General features: G+C 39.3%; 1 protein-coding gene across 2 annotated transcripts; it reads left to right on the top strand.

The window, feature by feature from the left end:
* Positions 1 to 3: 3 nt before the first annotated feature.
* On the top strand, positions 4 to 19,183 carry stum (stum, mechanosensory transduction mediator homolog). 2 transcript variants are annotated; one of them, XM_044170192.1, is made up of 4 exons: positions 10 to 1,778; positions 12,916 to 13,098; positions 15,630 to 15,638; positions 16,367 to 19,183. In XM_044170192.1, exons 1-4 carry the CDS (start codon positions 1,568 to 1,570, stop codon positions 16,399 to 16,401), a joined length of 438 nt encoding a protein of 145 aa, XP_044026127.1. In that variant the 5' UTR covers positions 10 to 1,567; the 3' UTR covers positions 16,402 to 19,183. The 2 variants fall into 2 exon arrangements, with proteins under 2 accessions (XP_044026128.1, XP_044026127.1); XM_044170193.1 differs by lacking the exon at positions 15,630 to 15,638 and having other exon boundaries at positions 4 to 1,778.
* Positions 19,184 to 21,109: the final 1,926 nt, after the last annotated feature.

Here is a 21,109-nt window from a genome sequence, read left to right as displayed (position 1 = left end):
ACAGAGTGGAGAAGATGTGAGGAAGACAAGGGGGTGAAAAAGTGAAATAGAGGGAATGAAATGAAAGTCAGAGATATAGTTGAGAGGGTGGGCAGAAAGATGTGTCTGATCTTTAGGGGACTGGGTTGTATGAATAATCACTGAGATATTGACACTGTGTCTTCATCCCCCCTCCCTACCATTTTCTGTCGTCCATCGCCCTGACCACCCTCAGCTCGTTTCTATCTTTTCTAATCCCACGTCCACTTTGTGTCCTGGCTTCCTTCTACTTCTCCCTTCTTCCTGTCCTGATTTTTTTAAATATGCTTTACAGTATTACATTATCATTAACATCAGCTGTAATTAACTATCATTATAGACATTTGCTAATGTTTCTTTTCACTAGGCCATCATCCCTCTCTGCTCACTTAAATCTCTTGTGACTGTATAAATTAATTAAATAAATGTAAACAAACAGAGCTATAAGCTATTAGCATTAAGCTATAGCAAACATTTTCAAGGAACTTCTTTACGTTCATCCTGTTTAGCATTGTCAAGCATTTAGTCATTCAGTGCATCAACTTTAATCACTTATTCAGTCCAGATGCACTGAATAAAGGCTTGTTAAATGTGATCTCATTAAAACGGTAACACTAGATCGGTGCACTGTTCCTTTAAATGGAGGGAGAGGATGGCGAGTGGAGGGAGGAGGAGACAGGGAGAGAGAGAAGGAGAGAGGGAGCGAGAGAGAGAGGGAGATGTAGTAGAAAAAGGGGGGTTGTTGTGCTTTGTCTTTGTCTTGGAGAGGTGTGTGGGTTGAGCGTAATTTGACTGAAAGAAAGAAAAAAAAGAAAGAAAGACTTCAAAGGAAATCACTGAAAAGAGCTGCACATCTTTCAAGGATTTTTTTTCTGAAGATATTCAAACAATTTTAAGGAGGAACTGTCACTGATTCAACCCTCCTAAAGAACTTGTTGGACATGGAAACAAATGGCTGATATCACTGACCTCTGACGAGACAGTGTGGTCACTTTTAAGGGATTTTAAATGAGGATAAGTCAACAGTCTTGATGAGATTCCTCCAAGAAAAATTCTTGCTTTACTTCAGACTTGTTTCTTGGTGGGACTTGAACAGCTGTGAGGTGACTTTGAAACGCATTTCAGAATCTATCAGAGAAATTACTGGAGATAACTGATCTCCAGGGAAGACTGAAAGTCCGTTGAATATTGCTGAAAAGCTTTTAGGCAGGAGGATATTCCTCGAATAAGCCTGAAGGTTTTTTAAGTTGACTTTGGCAAAATATTGCAGAATTGAATTAAACATTTCAGATTATTCTATTGACATTTGTTTGGTTTTTTTTGTTTTTTTTTACCAATTTACCATAGATTTACGCTACTTTTAGACAACTTGTTTATCTTGTTATTCATAGTGAATGTGACTTGTGAGCCAACTGTTGAGATGTCCTGCTGAATATTTGGTCTAAATCTCAAAGGATACAATCAATCAATATAGATTTTTTTTACCTGTTTATCACCAACTATTTAGTCTTAAGACATAAACCAGAAAGAGGAAAAGACAGAAAGAGAGATGGCACAGAAAGAAGGTGGAACAGAGCAGGGGCGTGTTAAGACCGGAGACAATCTTGGGGCCAAAGCCATGGCCGGGGCCCCTACAGCAGGTGGAGGAGTGGTGGTGGAGGTCAGGGAGAAGAAGGGACCTCTGCGGGCTGCGATACCCACAATGCCTTTCCCTCTGGCTGTCATCTGTCTGTTTCTGAACACCTTCATACCCGGACTCGGTAAGTTGGGAATCACACTTTGCTCTTCTCCCCATCAATCAATAATTCATTCTGAACTCATTGTTTCTGCGTAAAGAGGAAGTGAGAAAAAGACAAACAAAGTTAAGAACCAAAGAGAGCAAACGTGAGACACGTGGGCAGTTTAACAGGGGGGGGCAGAGGGTTTCCCGGTTTGTTTCATTCACCTGCGACAAAGAACCGACTCATAATCAATCTGCCTATGTGTGTGGGTGTCTGTGTATTTGTGTGTGGGAAAAAGAAAGATCGTCAGAGACCCCATTCTCACCTTATGTTAAATTAAGAGTGCCGTGGTGTAAATACACACAGCCTGCAGTCTGACAGGTGTTAATGCATACAGTAAATGTGGTGTCTAGATGTCATCACTGCAGGTACAGACATCATCACTGTGGGTGTAAAAATCCATCACAGGTGTCTTCACCACTGTGGGTTGATACATCCACACAGCAGGTAGAGACATCACTGTGGGTAGACTCAACATTTGCATCATTATCACAGGTAGAAACCTTGACACTGTAGTTTTAAGATGTAGCTTAGTAGCTTGTAGCTTATTTTAGATGACATTTTAACAGTATCAGGAAATGTGAATATATAATTCTTCTGACATTTCAGGCATCACTGTTTTCCGCCTATTTCCGTCTCAAAATGATACCCGACATTCTGCTTGTAACTAAGTAAGTTGAACCGAGCCATTTCACTGAATCAGAAGAAACACCCACGACATATACAATATACACAGTGTATACATGTACATGTCATCAAGATCTGGATTGCATTTTACTATATGCTCAGTGTAAATAAGTTGTAGGGAGTCACATGTAAAATTTCCAAGAGACTCTGATTATTATTATCTCTGTGAAGGAAGTTATGTTTTCTGTCTCATTTGTCAAATATTTAGCAGAATATCTCAAAAACAGATTTCAAAGCTATCTAGTAGAAAGCAGCAGAAAGAAAGAACTGATCAGTTGTTGGTTGCAACCACCCCTGCTACCATGTGACCAATTATTACAATTAAAACACTTTTTCTCTTAGGTTTTTTCAAACTAAATATTTGATCCATAACGTACACTCGGTGGCCACTTTATTAGGGACACCTATAAGTTCTAATGCAATCCAATACAAGAGCTCAGCCATAAATTCTACCTTTACAAAGATAATAATGTTCTGTTTTGATTGACACTGTCAGAGAATTTAACTATGTTTATTACTGAGGTTGTACTTTGCAGTGGTGTTGAACTGGACTGCATTATACTGAGAGGTGTTACTAATGCTTTGCCCACCCCATTTACAAACATGAGGGGAGAAGAAAATTAATAATATATTCATATATAGTGTATTTTGATGACCCTGAAAAAAAGTTATTAATTTGCTTTTGTATAACTAACCACATTTTTGTTGCCAATTTGAAATTTTTTACCTATAGTGGCACTCCAGCAAGATGATGAATTCAAATGCTACAACTCAAGAGTGCTGAGTCTGACTCACTTTAAACTTTGCACAATTCACCCATGTATAAAGCTCTAATAATCTAAAGAAAATCTGTCTCATTCTTTCACTATGTGTATTTTGATGCAGATCCGGCTGCTACTGCCTTCAGTCCTACCCCTTCCATCTAATTTCCAGCGCTTAATCCTCCACTTGGTTTGAGTCTGTGCATGCATGTCTGTGTATAATAAGATTATGTAACAACATCTGTTAGCTAAAGACACACACAAACAAACACACACACACACAGAATGCAGCATCAGCCTCATCAATTTGTTGATCTTCACTTTGTACATGACAAAGCCTGTGGAGCCAGACTGACACACACACACTGTATACTGTACTGAATGTCCACTGTCACTAAATAACACACATGTTGGTATATAAAATCACTCACATGTAATCAAATCAAGTTTTTATTGTTACCTGCACAATCATACAGAGTATGAAATCCATTCTCTGCATTTAACCATCCTAAGTATTAGGAGCAGTGGGCAGCCACTGTGCACCAGTGCTAAGCCAGTTCTAAGGGCACTGACAGGAGAATTGACCTAAAATACATGTTTTTAATGGTGTATGTAAGTAACACATAGAGGTCAGGCTTATTTAACACTCACACACAGTCATTCACTAATCTAGGTTAGTTCAGTGGTTCAGTTCAAAAGCAGCAGCACTTGATAATAAAGAGGAATTTATTTTAGGAATAGCATATGAATATGGAGTAATTAATGAAATAAAAATCACATTGTGTGAAAGAAGGAACACTGTGTGAAGAGAAAACAGAGAAGAAGAAGAAGAAACAAATACAAAGGGCACAAATCAACAGAGAGAGATACACAAACTCTTTTCTCTGAAGGAATTATGAGACGGATGTCTCCATAGCGATCACTCATAGCTGAGTCCATCACCAAATAACCTATGATGTGTCTTCACCGCCCCTCACCTCGGATCTATTGGCCATAGCTCTCTGGAGACTTATTATGCGTGTGTGTGTGTGTATTTGTGTTTGTCCTTTCCTTTTCATCTCTTTCCCTGATGATGAAGGCTTTAGATACCAAATTCTGAATCTTTTCTCTTGTTCATTCATCCTTTTTCTCACACTTTTACACACATTCAACAGGCTCAACATTTGTTGCAACCTTTCTACAGTAAATGTCGAATCATTGACTGCTTGAAAATGTCACAAACCTGAGTAAGAAAACAAGAAAACAAGGTCAGCAAATACCATGACCCAAATAATCCCTCCCGGCAGGAATATTACCCTCACATTTTGCCTTAAAAATTGTCCCAAACATGGAGGAAAAGCATGGTAACACCTCATCTAGGTGTGTGTGTGTGTACAGTAGGAGTGTGTATGTAGGTTGGCCTGAATGCCTTGACATTTCATTGAATAGCTGTGGCTAGTTGCCATGACAACACTGACTGAAATGCACGTGTGTGTGTGTGTGTGTCAATGCCATTTGGGTCTAATTGACTGAGACTAAAAACAGCAGCTTATTCTATTCATCCTCCAGCCAAAATGAAATTTAGAAATGTGTAATTGAATTTGGACAAGAGTCAGAGCAGAACACAACCTCCTGCAGACATGCACACACAGGTGTATGAATTAATACACACACACAAATGCAAGTACACACACATTAGTAGGGCCTACTGTAAAATGACAAATAATGAAAGAAAACTTTTATAGCACAACTGATCTACAAAGTCAATTCAAGGCATTTTGTGTAACAGCACCTGGCTGCTTGGTATTGTTTTATGTCTGCTACTGTAACATCACAGTGAAAAAGAACCTGTTTTTACTGGATCACTGACACTTAAAAACTCACCTGAACTGGAAATAGTAATTTTCAAAACTCAAGTCACATTTTCTGAAGATAACATTGATAAAATGACATACATGTGTTTGTAATATAACACACTCATTCATGTTTCAGATTGCTCAACATTTGTTCGCTATCATACTTCTTTGCAGCTGCGTCGGAGATACTATATATCTAATAGCCAACAAGTCCTCCAAATTAAATGACAAAGTACGTCGTTGGTCCATGCAGAATGATACATATAAGTGTTTTCTGATTTGACGCCACTATATAGCATCAGGACGACTGTAGAAAACTGTTTCAAAAATAAAACTGATTTCTGATCTTACAACGCTATGGTTAAAGTTTGGTTAGGTTTAGGCACAGAAATGACTTGGTTAGGGTTAGGGATAGATCACGGTTTGGGTTAAAACATCTACTTGGTTAAGATTAGGGGACCATATATTCATGGTTAAAGCAACAGGGTGAAACAGCTAGCCTGGCTCTTTACAAAGGTGACAAAATCGACCTAATAGCACCTTTAAAGTTCACTAATTAAGTTATGTTTCATTTTATAAATCAGTACAAAAACCAAAGTGTAAAAGACAGACCTTGTGGATTTACAGCTAGCCTGCTCCGTCTAAAGTTAAAAAATATTCCTACCAGCACCTCCAAAGTCCATTACCCACATATCTTGTTTGTTTAATCCATACACAGAACAGAATGACAAGTTGAGGTTGTGGGAGTTAAGTGCTACTATTTTTTGGTGAACAACAGCCTAAAGCAGCCAGGAAACCAGAGGAGAGGTACAGAGTCCTGCACAAAGGTCCATGGATGAACAGATAAACTGTTGTTTGACAAGAAGTAGTTAGTGGTAAGCATGTTTTTGAACTTTGGACAGAGCCAGGCTTGCAGTTTCCCCTGATTCCAGTCTTAATGCTAAGCTAAATCAACTCCTAGCTCTATCTCCATACATAAATCACAGACATGAGAGTGGTATCGATCTTCTCATCTAACTCTCAACAAGAAAGCAAATCAGAATATTCCCCCAAATGTCAAATTATTCCTTTAAGATTAGACAACTAAAAGTACTTGATTGGGGTTAGGAAAAGATCGTGGTTATGATTAAAAGAAACACATGTTGACTGTTGAGTTCAGATTACATTTCACATGTTAAAGCAAGAAAAATTCTCCTCCAAACAAACAAAAAACACGGGTACATAAATTTATAATGTATAATCAACAAACAGGTTGGATTTTTCTTAAATGAGCCTCAAATGTGAGAAAAAAAGTGTGTATTTCTACACCATCTATATAAAGAGTCTATGTTCTACACCCAGAGCTCTGCAGCGAGTTGGAGGACTGAATCTGACAACCTCCTTCTCTCAGGTCCGCTTGTTTTAACTTTACATTAATCCTGCCGGACGTTAGGTTGCCTGAACCTTAGACTGTCCCCGCAATGTGATGAAGACAGAGTAAAAATCTATTGGTGAGCACCACAGAAGCTGTTAGTCAGTGCAGTGTAAACTGATTAAAGAGCAGTTGGGTTGTAAATAATTACACATACTTATTGTGAAGGAAATTTCCAGCTCACTATTCTAGTTGTGTTACGATCTTTGCCATAAGAGGATTGGAAAGTGTGAGGCTTTGACACAGAGAGCTAAAGTGAATATATGATTTAACCCTTTTAAGTGTGTGGGTGCGCACGTGTATGTGATACTGGAGACACTGCATCAGTTTACATGCTGATGTTGACATCCTGCCTCTGGATGTTTGTGAGTTTGTGTGTGTGCTTCGGGGACTTCTATCTTTATGAGGACCAAATGGGCTCACCACGAAAGTAAGATGAGGAAGAAACGCCAAAGTGAGGACATTCCTTGACTTTATGGTACCCTGGAAATCACCAACCATATTGTGTATTCTGACTCTAATCAACACTTACATGAATGGCTGTATGGCTTATAAAGGGCTCTACAGCACGACATGACCATATCGTTAATTGAATTGCTGCTGCTGAGAGGCGTCACCAAGACATGCAATCATGTACAAACATTCCCATGTGATGGCAGGATGTGTCTCTCATGACCTGTTCTGTAACATCTCCCACCCTCCATAAACAGATCAAGTACCAGTCCCTGTTTGCAAATATCAGTGAACAAGGATATGAATATAGATTATTGATACTGATATTTGGCAGCCTTGGACACTTTACAATTGGCAGGCTTACCAAAAAATTAAAGAGCTAAACAGCTGGTGAAGTTTTATTCCATCTCTTCCATCTAGGTAGTTGTGTGTTGCTGGTGGTGTTTTCTTTACCCTTCAGTGAATGTAGAAGACCTCTGTAAATATTTAAGTCGTGTAGACAATTGTAGTGTAATTGGTGGATTCAAATAAAACAGCAGTGTAGGGCAGTAACACTTCTTATTATCACTCTATTTCTACAGGTGTTAAATACAGAAGATGCGTGTCTGTAAAGCGAGCACCAGGAACAGTGCTGGGCTGTGAGGCGATTTTGGCGAAGCAGTCACAGTTGTTATTGCTGGACGTGTGACGTACACTTGCCCAATGATTTTTTGCTGTGCACAATTATTACAAAAGGCTAGGCTCAGAGGACGGAGACGGTGAGTGTAGGTTCTGGGCTCGGCTCGTGTAGCGTGATAGGCAGAACTGGCAAGGCAGCTGGCTCGTGTAGCGTGGCAGGCAGGACAGGAAAGCAGTTTTGCAGAGATCAGGGAGGATACGGTGGCTGTTATCACCAGCAGGGAGTAGCTTGGTGTACAGAGACGATCTGGCGCTGGCAGTATGGTAGAGCCAGGTAGATTTACTGGGGAGACTGATTGGATGATGAATGTTACGACTATATGACTATATTATCAGAATTTGATCCTTCTGGTCTAATTTTATTTATTTATTTCAAGTAACTGCCTCATAGTACACCATCATTCTCCTTCAATTTCTCCTTTTTTTTCCATTGCCCCTGCTGTTTTTTTTTGTCTCCTTAAATGTCTCCTTCTCTTTCTTTCTTTCTGTCTTTCACACTCTTACACTCCATCATTAACCTCCCACACTGCCAGTGGGTGCTTTGTAGAGTTCTCTGTGTAATTATAGTCATTAGTCTGGGTAATATCTAGGCACACACACACACACACACACACGCGCAATCTCCCACATGTGACATACAGAGGATCCAAGAGCTTTTCACACATGGAAGATTGTTAGAGTAGTTCTCTCAAACCGAGATGATAAAAGATTCATTAATTAATACATTAATTGTACATTAACAGAAGATTTCCTTCAAATGATTTTGGATATTTCCCTTAACATCCAACAGCTGGCATGCCATGCCATGAACGGCCGGGAGCAGTGGAGCTGTGCTGGCATGGTGTGAGTGTTTTTCCACTGCACAGCAAATCAAGGTAAAGTTGTTTACCTTGATGACGTGTTTGAGGTGTGCTAGTCACGAATCACAGTACGCCCTTTTTCGTTCACTGTGGCTGTTTCTGTTTGTAATATTCCTCCCTGCAACATTTAAACCTGATCCGCCAACCAAATAGCACAGAATACGACAATATTTGGTTGATTAGACCTGTTTTTATTGAGGAATAGCACGCTTGGTGACATTTCCTATAACTTCTTCACAGTAGAAGCAGCCCGCCGGTTTGGAAAGCTTTTAATGTGAAACAGCAACATCACTGCTGATGATAACAATATGGATGAAAGCGGTCAGTAAACAGTAAAACAAGGCAGATATCTGAAAGTACAAACAGGAACACAGGAGTGAAACTAACCACAGAGATGCAGGTAGAAACTACAAAAGTACTGAGAGTTAGAAAAAGAGCTTTCTCTCTGGTCTCCAGCACAGACACAGAGTTAATCTGCTGAGGACACAGCTAAAGGGAGGAGATTGTGGTTGGCCCTGCTATCAAGCAGGACCACAGCAGTGTAATTTGTTGTTATTGTGAATTGCGCCTGTGCAACTTGTATAGGCTTCCATAGTTAGCCTCCGTGTATCTCTTCCAAGTTACCATAGGCCTACTGGAGTGTTAGCAGTGTGTTAGTTGTATGCTAAGAGGCATTAAAGCACCATGGATCAGCATTACTTCAGTCTCTGTCTTTTTCTCAGTCTCTCACACACTCTGTATCTTACAAGCTACGTGTTTGCAGCCCTAATGGACGTGTATGTTGACCATGTTGGCAGTGCATTTCTTCCAACACTAATGATAGAATGATGGGTACCTGAAAAACTGAAAGTAGCCAGACCGTATAAATCCCATGCCAAAGATGGAAGTGATGTGTAACCATTCAGCCACCAGCTTGCTGTCAATCATGGCTCATATCTGGAGGTGGGCAGCTCCATCAGCAGCCAGAGCATCTGCTGGTGGGTGTGGCCTCTGCGACCTGAACGTTTTCTGTCTGATCAGACCATATCGGCTTTGGGTGGAATCTCATTTTAGCCGACTGTTGCTTTTTCTGGGAGATGCTTTGAAATGAGCATCGACTAAAAGCTTGAAAGGAAAAGTAAATATCTAATTCATCTCTCCTCTTCCACATGTAATTTATTGCCTTTTTTTTTTACTTTTCCAGGGCTGCATACTATTCTGGGATTGTGCTTGTACCAGAGTTTGACTTTTTGGAAACCATTCCACATAAGGCCAGTGTAGGCCATGTGAAAGTAAATATTATGGCACACATTCAGATTTGTCAGATTATGGGACAATTTGAGTATATCTGGTATATCTGTGTTTCTATAGAAAGATTAATTATGACAGAGCTCTGCATTTTTAGTTTGCCTGCTAATTTATGGTTAATCAGAAAGAGAGATATGTAAACAGAGAAGCAGGAAGTAAGAAACACAGAGAAGCAGGAAGAGAGAGCAAAAGTGATAAGAAACTAACTGTTACATGAGTCGACTTTGGCCTTTCCTTGCTCCAAGAAACAAGATGCAGCTGGCAGCCCGGCCGTTCTTGTTCCGCCCTCCCCCCACCTGCTTGGCTTGCTCTGTTATTTGAATTCCTCCAATGTGACAAGAAATGGAGCTAGCAGAAAGAGAAGGGCCAAGGCCATGATGCAATGACGCCCACCAGGCATTTCTTGTGTCGCATTCAGTATTCGCAGAATTCAGTTCAGTATTTGCAAAAGGGTGCAAAACGCCTGCAGAGAGAAATTCTAAGCAGCTGATCAGCATCAGCTGATTCTGTGAATAATTTATGAGGATTTAGGATGTAGGATTTAGTGGCATCTAGCAGTGAAATTGCAGTTTGCAACCATTTGAAGACTGCTCGCATCACCCTCCCCTTCCAAGCATGTAAGAGCAAGTACAGTGGCCGCGAAACTCGCAAAAAATGTGAACGGCCCTATCTAGAGCCAGTGTTTGATTTGTCCATTCTGGGCTACTGTGGAAACATGGCGGTGCAACATGGCAACCTCCGAGGAAGGGGACCCACTCCCTCTGTAGATAAAAACGGCTTATTCTAAGGTAATGAAAACACAATGATTCTTTTATTTTCAGGTGATTATACATTAATGAAAACATACTTATTTCTGCCAATAGCTCCTCCTAAATGTTACACACTGGACCTTTAATGACTTCATCACTAAGAAAACTACTTTATACTTAATGGGACTTTCTGGATGAGTACTGACTTAATAAAGACAAGTAGAAATGCTACAGAACCAAAAGACAGACTAATGTCAATCTGTTTAGTGACACTTTTATCAACAATAATTGCTGTAATGCAGTTGAATCACTCTGATAAGGCTGTTTATACAGTTCAACTCCTAGAGATGTTAAATGTAAACTGGCATGCCTCACAAATATGCACAATTATACAAGCACAAGGTCAGTAGATAAGTAACGTAAACTTTGGGGGATGGGAAATGAAGGACGTGAAGTAAAATGACTAGATATTACAGAATGCTGTTGGAATATAAGGTGAATAAAACTGCTGCAGCACCTAAAGATTTGGGTGCATAATTTCATGAACATGATAAATGGGAGAAAATCTAAAACATTTTGTAGCCTGCTGGATAATCAAGGGGAGATGAGGATACATTAGTACATGCATTGTGGACTTTCCCAAAATTCATCAATTCTGGATAATGATTCACTATTATGTTTGTGAACATCACAAGTGTGCAGCTTGTATTCTGTCCAAAACTTTATATTTTAGGAGGTACTGTCTGTTTTTCTGCAATCATTGAAAGACTGGACCCAGATGGCAAAAATGACTGGATGGCAAACAGCCTTGAGAGAGTTAGGAAAAGTTGCTGCATATGAATGAATATCATATAGGATGAATGACAGGATAGAATTGATTTCCATGTGGGAATTATGCTTTTGAACGTCTCTCAGAATTATATTGTTTATTTTCCCTTTTTCTCTTCATTTATAATAAAAATTGTTTATATATCCTATTCCTGAGAGAAATGTTGTCATGGAAACATCCTGTAATTAAATAATCTGATTTGACTGTACAATGAACGGGGCCTGGGAAGGTCCAGGTCTACCGATAACAAGATAAGGAGTGATATTGGATTTCATTCAGGCAGACGCGGATTGTCCACAGAGATAATTCTGTTTTCAGCTCAGCAGATGTGAGCGTCACTATGTCTGCGTCTTTCTGTGCTCTCTTCTAAGGCATAGATCCACTGCTGCCATGGACATAACCCTAACCAATGGCAGCCTCTTAAATACTGACTCACCTTCTCAGGGTCACTGAGTGGACAGTGTGAGATATCACTGTGTCAAGCAGCTTCAGTCTACAATCTGCCTCACTGTGCTGAACCTGTTATTTCTTCTAGGCAGAGGAATTTTGTAGTTTCCCATATTTGTATTTTAGCTCATTTTTAGCTTAAAGCAACTCTCCCATTGTGACTGGCTATGATTGACCATAATTCTTATACTACATACATAGATATCACCTTGTCTAGTGACTCCTCCGGTCATTCACATCGCTATCTACTGTATGATGCCACCTAGGGCTAGGCAACAAAGCGGACAACTTTTCATGAGGTAGATATATTTGGTTTTTAGTGCAATATCTTGACAACTATTGAATGGATTGTCATGAAATTTGGTACAGATATCCATGGTGTCAGGAAGGTGAACCTTTGGTGATCCAATACTTTGGTTATGACCAAATAACTGCAAAACTAATGACTTCCCATGAGTCATTGTGTTTAGTGCTAATTAGCAAATGCTAACACGCTATAAGATGGTGTACATGGTAAACATATCCTGCTAAACACCAGCATGCATATGGTCATTGTGAGCATATTAGCATGCTGACATTAGCTTTTAGCTCAAAGTACTACTGTGAAGTTCACTGGAATTTACTTGTGTCATGTTTTCAGTCGAGGCAAGCATGCATCTCTTCTGGTTTATTTCATTGGAAGGTCTGGTGTCTGGTATACTTTATTAGAAATTAACCAGAGTGGAAAAGCCCTTCAAAGTCTTTGCGTCATGTTGGGCTAAACACATCATGGAGCCAAATACACTGTTGTAACTGCAAAGTGCCACATCAGGTCTGTTAAAAATCAAACCTTTTTAATAAACTGTGTAGTTTTTGTTTATTGCAGAGTGCATAGACACAGAACAGAGGTAGAGACATCAAGTGACAAAATATGACTAGACTATTACCCAACAAAACCCTAAAATCAAAACTAACAAAAACAAAAAAATAATAATAGTGCAAAAATCACCATACTAATAACAAAAATGATAATATATAATAATAATAATATAATAACACCCGGCAGTTACCGCTGCTCCCGGTTGGCTGTTCGGGGCACGTGTGTGTGTAACAGGATGTTTTGCTGTTTTTGTCCCACAGGTACCTTCATCTCAGCGTTCACAGTGCTGTGTGGAGCTCGCAGTGAGCTGATCTCAGAGCGAGGTGTTTGTTGTGTGTTCTGGCTCAACGTGGCAGCAGCCCTCATCCAGATACTGACAGCTGTTATCATGGTTGGATGGATCATGAGCATCTTCTGGGGAATGGACATGGTCATCCTGGCAAGTCAGTACTGCGTTTATCTTTCTGTCTGAGAGTCTTCTCTTCACCTCTCTTTTTTATTTTAGTCTTGTCTTTTGTTTGTCTTTCTCACACGTGACATGCAGTAGGTGGCTGACTTCACAGTCCATCCAAACAACTATACAATTTTCACAACATGAAAATCTAATTACAGTACTTGTGTAACAACTCAGTCTGTAGATTTCCAGTGACACGGTTAGTGAGGGTTCACATTGGTGTCACACAGTGGTCATGGTTAGGGTTACCACAGCCTGTAGAGATGTGGGAAATAGGTCAATGAAACTGTTCACTTTCTCTGACCTACTTTTTCCTCACATGACAATTAAATATGTAAAGTTCACTTTCCAAGTTGGTGTTCTATATTGTTTTAAGTTGATGGTCTATATTTTTCTAGTTTTCAATACATCCCGTGAAAAACCAGCAATTAACTGATCCTACTAACAAGTATTTTCTGTTTAGCCAAAGTTGGATATAAATCTGTGCCATAGAGCTCTACTGTTGTCCAAAAACTATTAAAAACACATCAATCATCCTGGGTGACAAGTTCCTTTATTACAATGAACATGGGCACTGTAGTTTATTTTGACTCAGTCCCACACACACTGTTCTGCAGCCGTAAATACTTACTATGCACCAAAATTAATCCACAGCTGAAAATAGTCCCCAACAAATGCACTATTTACTCCTGTTTAAGTAACATTTGCTGAAAGCTACAGTATCCAGCTGTTTTAGGAAAGGTCAAACCCTGGCTCCTTCCTTACCTCCCCACAGCTGGCCAATCACGGCGTGAAGTGGGTGTGAATGTCGGATTGTCATGTTTTCATTGGATTTGTTGACAGTAAGAAAAATACAGAATAACGCCAGCCTTATCCTAGCAGCTCTGCACAATACAAATTTGTTTAGAGGTTTATATTTTTCTGCTATAAGAAAGAAAGGGAAAGAAAGAAGCAGATGTAGATGTAGAGAGTAACAGAGATGGAGAGGTTGGGTAATTTTACCGCCTTCTCTGTCAGAAAGTAGTGTCTTCCTCAGGCATTGATGCATGAACAAGTGTGGACACACACACAGACACACACACACACACGTTTGTTTCACTATCCCAGTGGGGGACAGTCATTGACATAATGCCCCATGTGTGCATCCAAGTCCTCACCGGGATATAAGAACATGAAACACACACACACACAAAGATTCACTATTCACTCATTGCACTGAGGCAGCCTTTGAATTACCACAGCGCTGTCTCCTTTTTTGTGTATATGTGTTCCTATGTGAGGTAATTGCTGCCTGCGTGTGCAACCAAATGTGTGTTAGTACGTAAACGCCTGCAAGAATCTGTGTGTTTGTGTGTGCGTGTGTGTGTGTGTGTGTGTGTGTGTGAGGTACAGTAATTGTGTGTGTGGGAGTGAGCAGCCCCCCTGTGTGTTTTTGTTCACTGCTCCCCACTGTTTTTCAGGCCTCTGGCACACGTTTTATTCAATTGTTGCTGCTAAAATCTACACTGCTGTTAGCGCTCGCGGCTAGCAGCGTATTGAATATTTATATTGAATATGAGAGCCATTTTCCTGTTAGCACTAAAGGCCAGATTCTCAGGCTGAAATCATGCATGTCTTTTTGCTTCTAAGACCAATTATTATTCAACTATTCATCACCATAATGCATGTCTTTGTAGCTGTAGGGAGTTATGCTCTTATTCAGTTATTCCCTTCTTTCTTCCTCCATGCAATGAATCACTCTGATATGTGGCATATTTATCAGTTCCCTCTCTAATGAGCCTGTGGTGCATATGATCAATGTATTCTTTCTTTCCATATCTCCATCTCTACAAACACCGCTCCTTTCTCTTCTTTCTTCCCTATCTTCTCTTTCTCCATCTATCTAATGATCGTGGTATTATCTTCCTCCCACTGATCGCCTTCCTTCTCTATGTAATGATTGTTCCTATTTGATCTTGCCATATCCTTGCTCCCCTCTCTCTCTCTCTCTCTCTCTCTCTCTCTCTCTCTCTCACATTATTCCTCCCACTCTCTGCCCGCCCCATGCCTCAGTTTCTTCTTCAGTTTTTGCAGTTTTTACTCTGTCCGTCTCTGTATTTCTGCTTATCGATCTGGCAAACCAGGGTTCAGTAATTGTGTTTGTGTTCATTTGATCATGTAATGTATCTGAATTAAAGTGAGGCTTGAAAGTTGCTAGAATGATCTTTGGAAATAGGTCCAAGGAGCCTGCTTATTTAACACTTAACACTTATTTTAGCTTTTATACTTATATCCACTTTGTACTTAATTTATCTTACCTGTATTATAGTGTATTATATTTTGATTTGCTTAGTACTATTATTCCTGTGTGCATTGATGTGATAGTGAGCAGCTGTAACATAAGAGTTTCCCCTCAGGGATCAATAAAGTATTTCTGATTCTGTTTCTGAAATTATTTAACAAAGAAGCTCATGGTTTTCATCTAACTGCCTCTCTCGTCTCTTCTCTCCTCCCTCTGTTCTCCTTCTTCACGAACCAAAGTTTCTGATGGTAGGTGTTTCTCTTTTACTCACTCACTAACAGTCCCACAGCAAGTTGATAAAATTGTGGAGTGACGTAGAAGCATGTCACAGACATAGTGAATAGTCAGCTTGACTTAATTTAACATAGATATCAAGTGAGCCAATACAAAAAACCACATTTCCCAGACTTAGAAATATTTTCAAGCATTCATTTTGAACTTTCCCATGATCTTTCCTAGTTCCTAGTAGTCAAAAACTCCACATGGTAACTTTAAAAACAGGATCTATTGATGGGAGAGATTGCTCTTAATGTTTCCGTAACAGGAGGAGTTGTGCATTTTCTACTTTGCTTTGTGACGCCGTTACACTTACACTGTGTTTTTTAATAAGAGAAGTTTCTTATTTGTCACTGAAAAACCAGACTAGTACTGTTTGCCTCTTTGAGGAAGCTGGCCAAACCTTGTCAGCCAATACTTGATAAAGCGTTGGCTCCTAATGCTGCAGCCTAGCTCCTTTTTGGTTGTTGCCAACCTCTTTGCTTTCAATTAAATGAAATGGAGAAAGGCAATTATTGTCAAACGTTCAAAATAACTGTTTAGTAATTTCATGTAGCTCTTTACACCCTCTTAACTGGGGCCATAAAAGCCAGATAATAGATTTTACAATTGTTATTTCTACAAGCTTTCAAAAGTCTCTCTCTCTCTCTTTTCTTCATCTCCACACCCCCCCTTGTCTGCCTTCCGCACACTTCCTCAGGCTATAGAGACCAGGGTCTTCCTCAGGACGTCTGAGAGAGGTCGCTCCCATGTTTGCTGATTGTTCACACCTGATGGTGACCTTTACCTTTATGACCTGTAGCTGTCTTTCAAATGACAGAGACATGAAAATAAATTAGCTACATGGAGAAAGAAAGAATCAGCTGACTGCTCTGTGAGAAAACCACGGATTGCACGCTGCTGATTGGTTGAGACCAGGCCACGTATACATTTGAAGTTAAAGGAACCGGATGGGCAAAAAGAGACAAAAACTGTACAGTCACAAGAAATACAACAGATAAAAAAAAACCCCAATGTGTTTGTATTTTGTTGAGTAATCATAACAGTGATTTTTGAATTCTGAATTTTGATATTTTTTATTTGATCCACTTGACAAAAACCATAAATCTGTAAAAACATGTTTCCTACATGACAGGATGGAGTATTGGCATGACGGTGTGAGAAAATTAAGATATTGATTTGCAAACTTTATTTCTGTATTTTTGGCTTGTGAATTTTGCCAGCCAAATGAAAAAACAAACAAGCAAAAAAACCTTCAGCAAATGCTGTATATAATATTGTTGCTGTAAAAGGTGTATTCAACTCAATGATGCATTAGATGTTTTTGGGTTCATAACAGTGTAACCAGAGTTTCCACTGCCCCTGAATTGGCTGCCTGGTGCAGCTGCAGTTTATTTCAGTGTTTGATGTCAATGGATTTATTGTCACATGGTCTGTTTCAAAGACCGACTTTAGCGTTAACCTCTAGTGTGCTTTAGTGGCCTTTGCATTGTGATACTGACGCCACATCGCTGCTCTGAAAAGGTACAATATGTTTAACTTTCAGTGTTCAGAATTTTCACAATAAAACATGTTCCACCTTCTCTAAATTCTTCGGAAAAATTGGGTTTACTCATAAAACAGCCAGTACTGTAAAGTAAGATTCACATTAAACAAAATCATGGTGACTTGCCACTAAACCTGACAATCACTGAGCATAGAATCAGCAGTTATTCAAGCAACGACAGTGGAGCAAATGTGTCTTCCACTGGAACGTGTGATCAAACTATAAATGGCTCTGATACTTGATGTTCAGTAGGTACAGATTCAGGTATAGTACTTTTCTGACAATGTTTTACTGTAATGGCAAACACATCTTTAACACACTGTATCTCACTGCTGGTCACAAGATGTCTGTCACCCTAAAATTACAGGGCTGTGTTGAAAATGACTCATGCCTCCTGATAATTATTTGATTTAAATTTTCCACACCTCTTAAATGTGTAAATCAGTGTCAAAGGGATATTACACAATATTAGAACATTATATCTAATTAACAGTTCTCAAAATAGCAGCTCTTAATATTGGCCACTCTGGGGAACCATAGATACAAAGATACAGCTATAGTAATGTCATTTAAGTTTGTGAATGGGGTCCTGAACAGCTATTCTTGACTTCCATTGTAAGTCAAACATTCCCATGAGCAGTCCAAAACACCAGCAGAGATTAATATTAAAATCTGAACATTTTTAGGTTGTTGAATTCACTGTTTTGTGTGTACATTGTGTGTACATTAATGTGTGGGTTATAACGTGCAATATTGGAAATGGAGATTGGAGAATATATGGTATAACTATGTGGGAGGGTCTGCAGGGCATAAGTAAAGATAGACAATTCTATCATGTACAAAACTCAAAAGTTTGAATATTTAACACAACTGCCTTGGAAGTGTGGATGTAAACAAAGCCTTTCCCATGACATCACATCAGCTTCCTCATGCACTGTATCATTGGCTCACTTCCCTGAAACATATCCAAGAGTATCAAAAGTCAAAGAGCCTTAAACAAAAAGAATTAAACCATCCAGCCTTAGCCCCAGCACTAATGGAAAGTGGTGCACTTGAAAACACTGCGAGTGCGTTTGCAGCAAATGAGTGCTTGGCTCAGTTACTGCTGAACAAATTGAATGGGTTCCAACTAATTTGACAAAATGCTTCTTACAGTACACCTGAAAAACAGAAATGCAGATTATTACCTCTCTCATAATATGGGACAAATTCAGCAAATGTCATGCAGCATTTCTGGAAATGTTTTTATTTATGGTGAAATCCCAGTATTAGTTGTGCCACTACAGAAATTCATGTGCATAATTCAAGATGTGATTTTACCCTCTTCTTCTTTTGATTTTCTACTGGTGACGTATTGCTTAGATTTTTTTTTTAATTATCCCTGTAAGTTTTGGTTATCTTCATTATCTTAGCCAGTTGCCTTCATAAAGAGTACTACTGTACTGTGGATGACAACAACAATGTTTCTATGTTTTGACTGTGTATATGTTTTATAGCATTTGTATGTGTGTAAGACAGATGATGATGATGGTGATGATGTATTATGCCTCACTAATGACCAGTGTTCTCCCATAAGTGTTTTTGTAGCAGTGGTGCTGGAGTATATTTGCTTTGTTTGGGTTTGGGTGTAATTTATAGATCTGAAATAATTGTTATTTGGACTATTTATTAACTTTCACCCCTAAACACTGATTCTGCTTTATGTTTCAGGAGGAATATTGACTAATTGTAATGTGTGTTTTTTTTTTATGATGGTGGTGTTGTGCTAGCTTTTGTGATACATACTGCTTTGTACAGTTTTCTGCATGCATAGCATTGGTGTGAAGTCACTGTATAGAGTAACACGCACACACAGACTAACATTACTATTTTAAAATGGTAGCGTAGTTCTGTGACTTTGCATTTATTTTGAGCTGTTTGAGGTGACAAAATCTTGCAATTAAAAAAGTTTTGGTTCTAATTACTGAATAATTGTGACTGAAATGTTTTTGATTTAATAGGAATCAGTATTAGCCTTAATCATTAAGTACAATCAATTTTAAACTAGAGCAGCAGTTTTAGTGCCCTGCTCAAGGACTCCTCAGAAGTCGCTGTGGCAGGAGGGGACAGTATTTCCAGCTAGTTGAGGGATTCAACTCTGAGCCACGCAGACATGAGCAGATTGTTTACCCCGTGGAACTGAGGAATTCTCCACTCACAGTTTTTCATAGCGAAATCACAGAGTAGCGCTTTGGTCAAAACTGAAATATCTCAGCAACTACTGAATGGACTGTCGTGGTCCCCAGAGGAAAAATCTGATTGACATTGGGGATTCCCTGACTTTTAATCTAGCGCCACCATGAGATGGACCTTTGTGGTTTTGAGTGAAATGTCTCAACAGCTGTAGACATTTTTTATAGACATTTTTTACAGACATTCAGACCCCCCCCCCCTAGGCTAAACTGTAAACACTTTGGTGGTCCCTTAGTTTTCCTCTAGTGTCATCATGAGGACAAAATTTTTATTTGTCCAATGCTTTGGTTTATAACCAAACACATGCAAAACTAATGACATTCCCATTAGCATCAGCTGTACTTTGTGTTTAGTTCTAATTAGCAAATGTTAGCATGCTAACATGCTAAACTATGGTGGTAACCTAAACATTATACTAAATATCAGCATGTTAGCATTGTCATTGTGAGCATGTTAGCATGCCGACGTTAGGATTTAGCTCAAAGCACCACCTCACAGTTCCGCTAGCATGTGGTTTTAGTCTTATCAAATGAGGTACATATTTATAATATAACCATTTCTTGGGATGTAATTTATTATCTTTTCATAAAATTGGTAAAATTGGCCTAAGGCTTCTCACTAAAAGACATACAGTAAGATCAACATTCTTCCATCAAACTTGACTAACATCAGAAATGAGAAAAAGTAACACTCCACTGTTTGCAAAATCAAAATCAGACACTTCAGGTTAGACACAATCGCCTGGTCAATTTCCCACAAATAAAGAGGTAGAGGGAAAGCCTCAATGACCACCATTCCAGAAACAATCAGAAGAATGTGTGAAACTCTAGTTAGTCATGAAGCACTGAAAAAAAAAATGCATTTGGTGACACATCTCTCAAGTAAAACTGCCATATTTTGACAATCCCGCAGCTCAGCTGAGAGCCACCTTGTTCAGGTTAGGATGTCAGATTATCTGATTTAGCTTAAAGGCTCAGAAGTCTCTTCTTGAGTACTCCACACTAAAACTGTATAAAATCAGTTTCCATGGCAATAATAAAAATAGTCTCATTAACCATCTTCACGGGGATGCTGGTGATGAGGATAGAAAAGATGCAAATCACACTGAATGAAACTGGTAAAGTTAGTGTTGTGAGAGTGTTTGCCTTTAAGGATTGTGCCCAGGCTTGTTGACTGTCCTCTCTAACCAAATAAGGATTTCTCACTGCTTGCTCTTTCTGACCAGACTAGGTGCACCACATCCCCCTAACACTCCCACCATCCCCTCCGTAGTGTAAACACAACCAGAGTCGAGTTGTTTCCATCTCAGCCCATCAAGTTGCAAGTCAAAACACATTCAGGTCATTAAGATGTAACGCAGTGACAACACCGGTTAGCAAACCCAAACTGGATTAAATGCAGCCATCCACCTTTAAACTATCTCGGGTCCTGACGTTGTGGTTAAGATACTCTGAGGCCAGTGTGTGTTTCTGTCTGGGAGTCAAATGTGGTTTCTAGAATGCAGTTTTGGGAAAACAGCAGATGGTATTTGACTGGAATTAATGAAAGTTCATGAATCTCTTGGAAAGTTAATGCTTCCATAAGTGAATCCTTGCAGTACAAAATATACTTAATAAATGCTGTAGATTAGGTTGGCGGCCACAAAATGAGAGCATTTTGTTTAAT

The sequence above is a fragment of the Siniperca chuatsi genome, linkage group LG16 (assembly GCF_020085105.1).
Source record: "Siniperca chuatsi isolate FFG_IHB_CAS linkage group LG16, ASM2008510v1, whole genome shotgun sequence".
NCBI classification, from domain to species: Eukaryota; Metazoa; Chordata; class Actinopteri; order Centrarchiformes; family Sinipercidae; genus Siniperca; species Siniperca chuatsi.
The sequence above is the reverse complement of the archived record's forward strand: the minus strand, read 5'-3'. Positions and strand labels throughout refer to the sequence as shown.

What these genes read in the sequence shown, in the direction of transcription:
- stum (XM_044170192.1), top strand. Translation starts at nt 1,568, where the DNA reads ATGGCACAGAAAGAAGGTGGAACAGAGCAGGGGCGTGTTAAGACCGGA. An exon ending in CACCTTCATACCCGGACTCG is followed by an intron (nt 1,779 to 12,915) that starts GTAAGTTGGGAA and finishes TTTGTCCCACAG; the next exon opens with GTACCTTCATCTCAGCGTTC.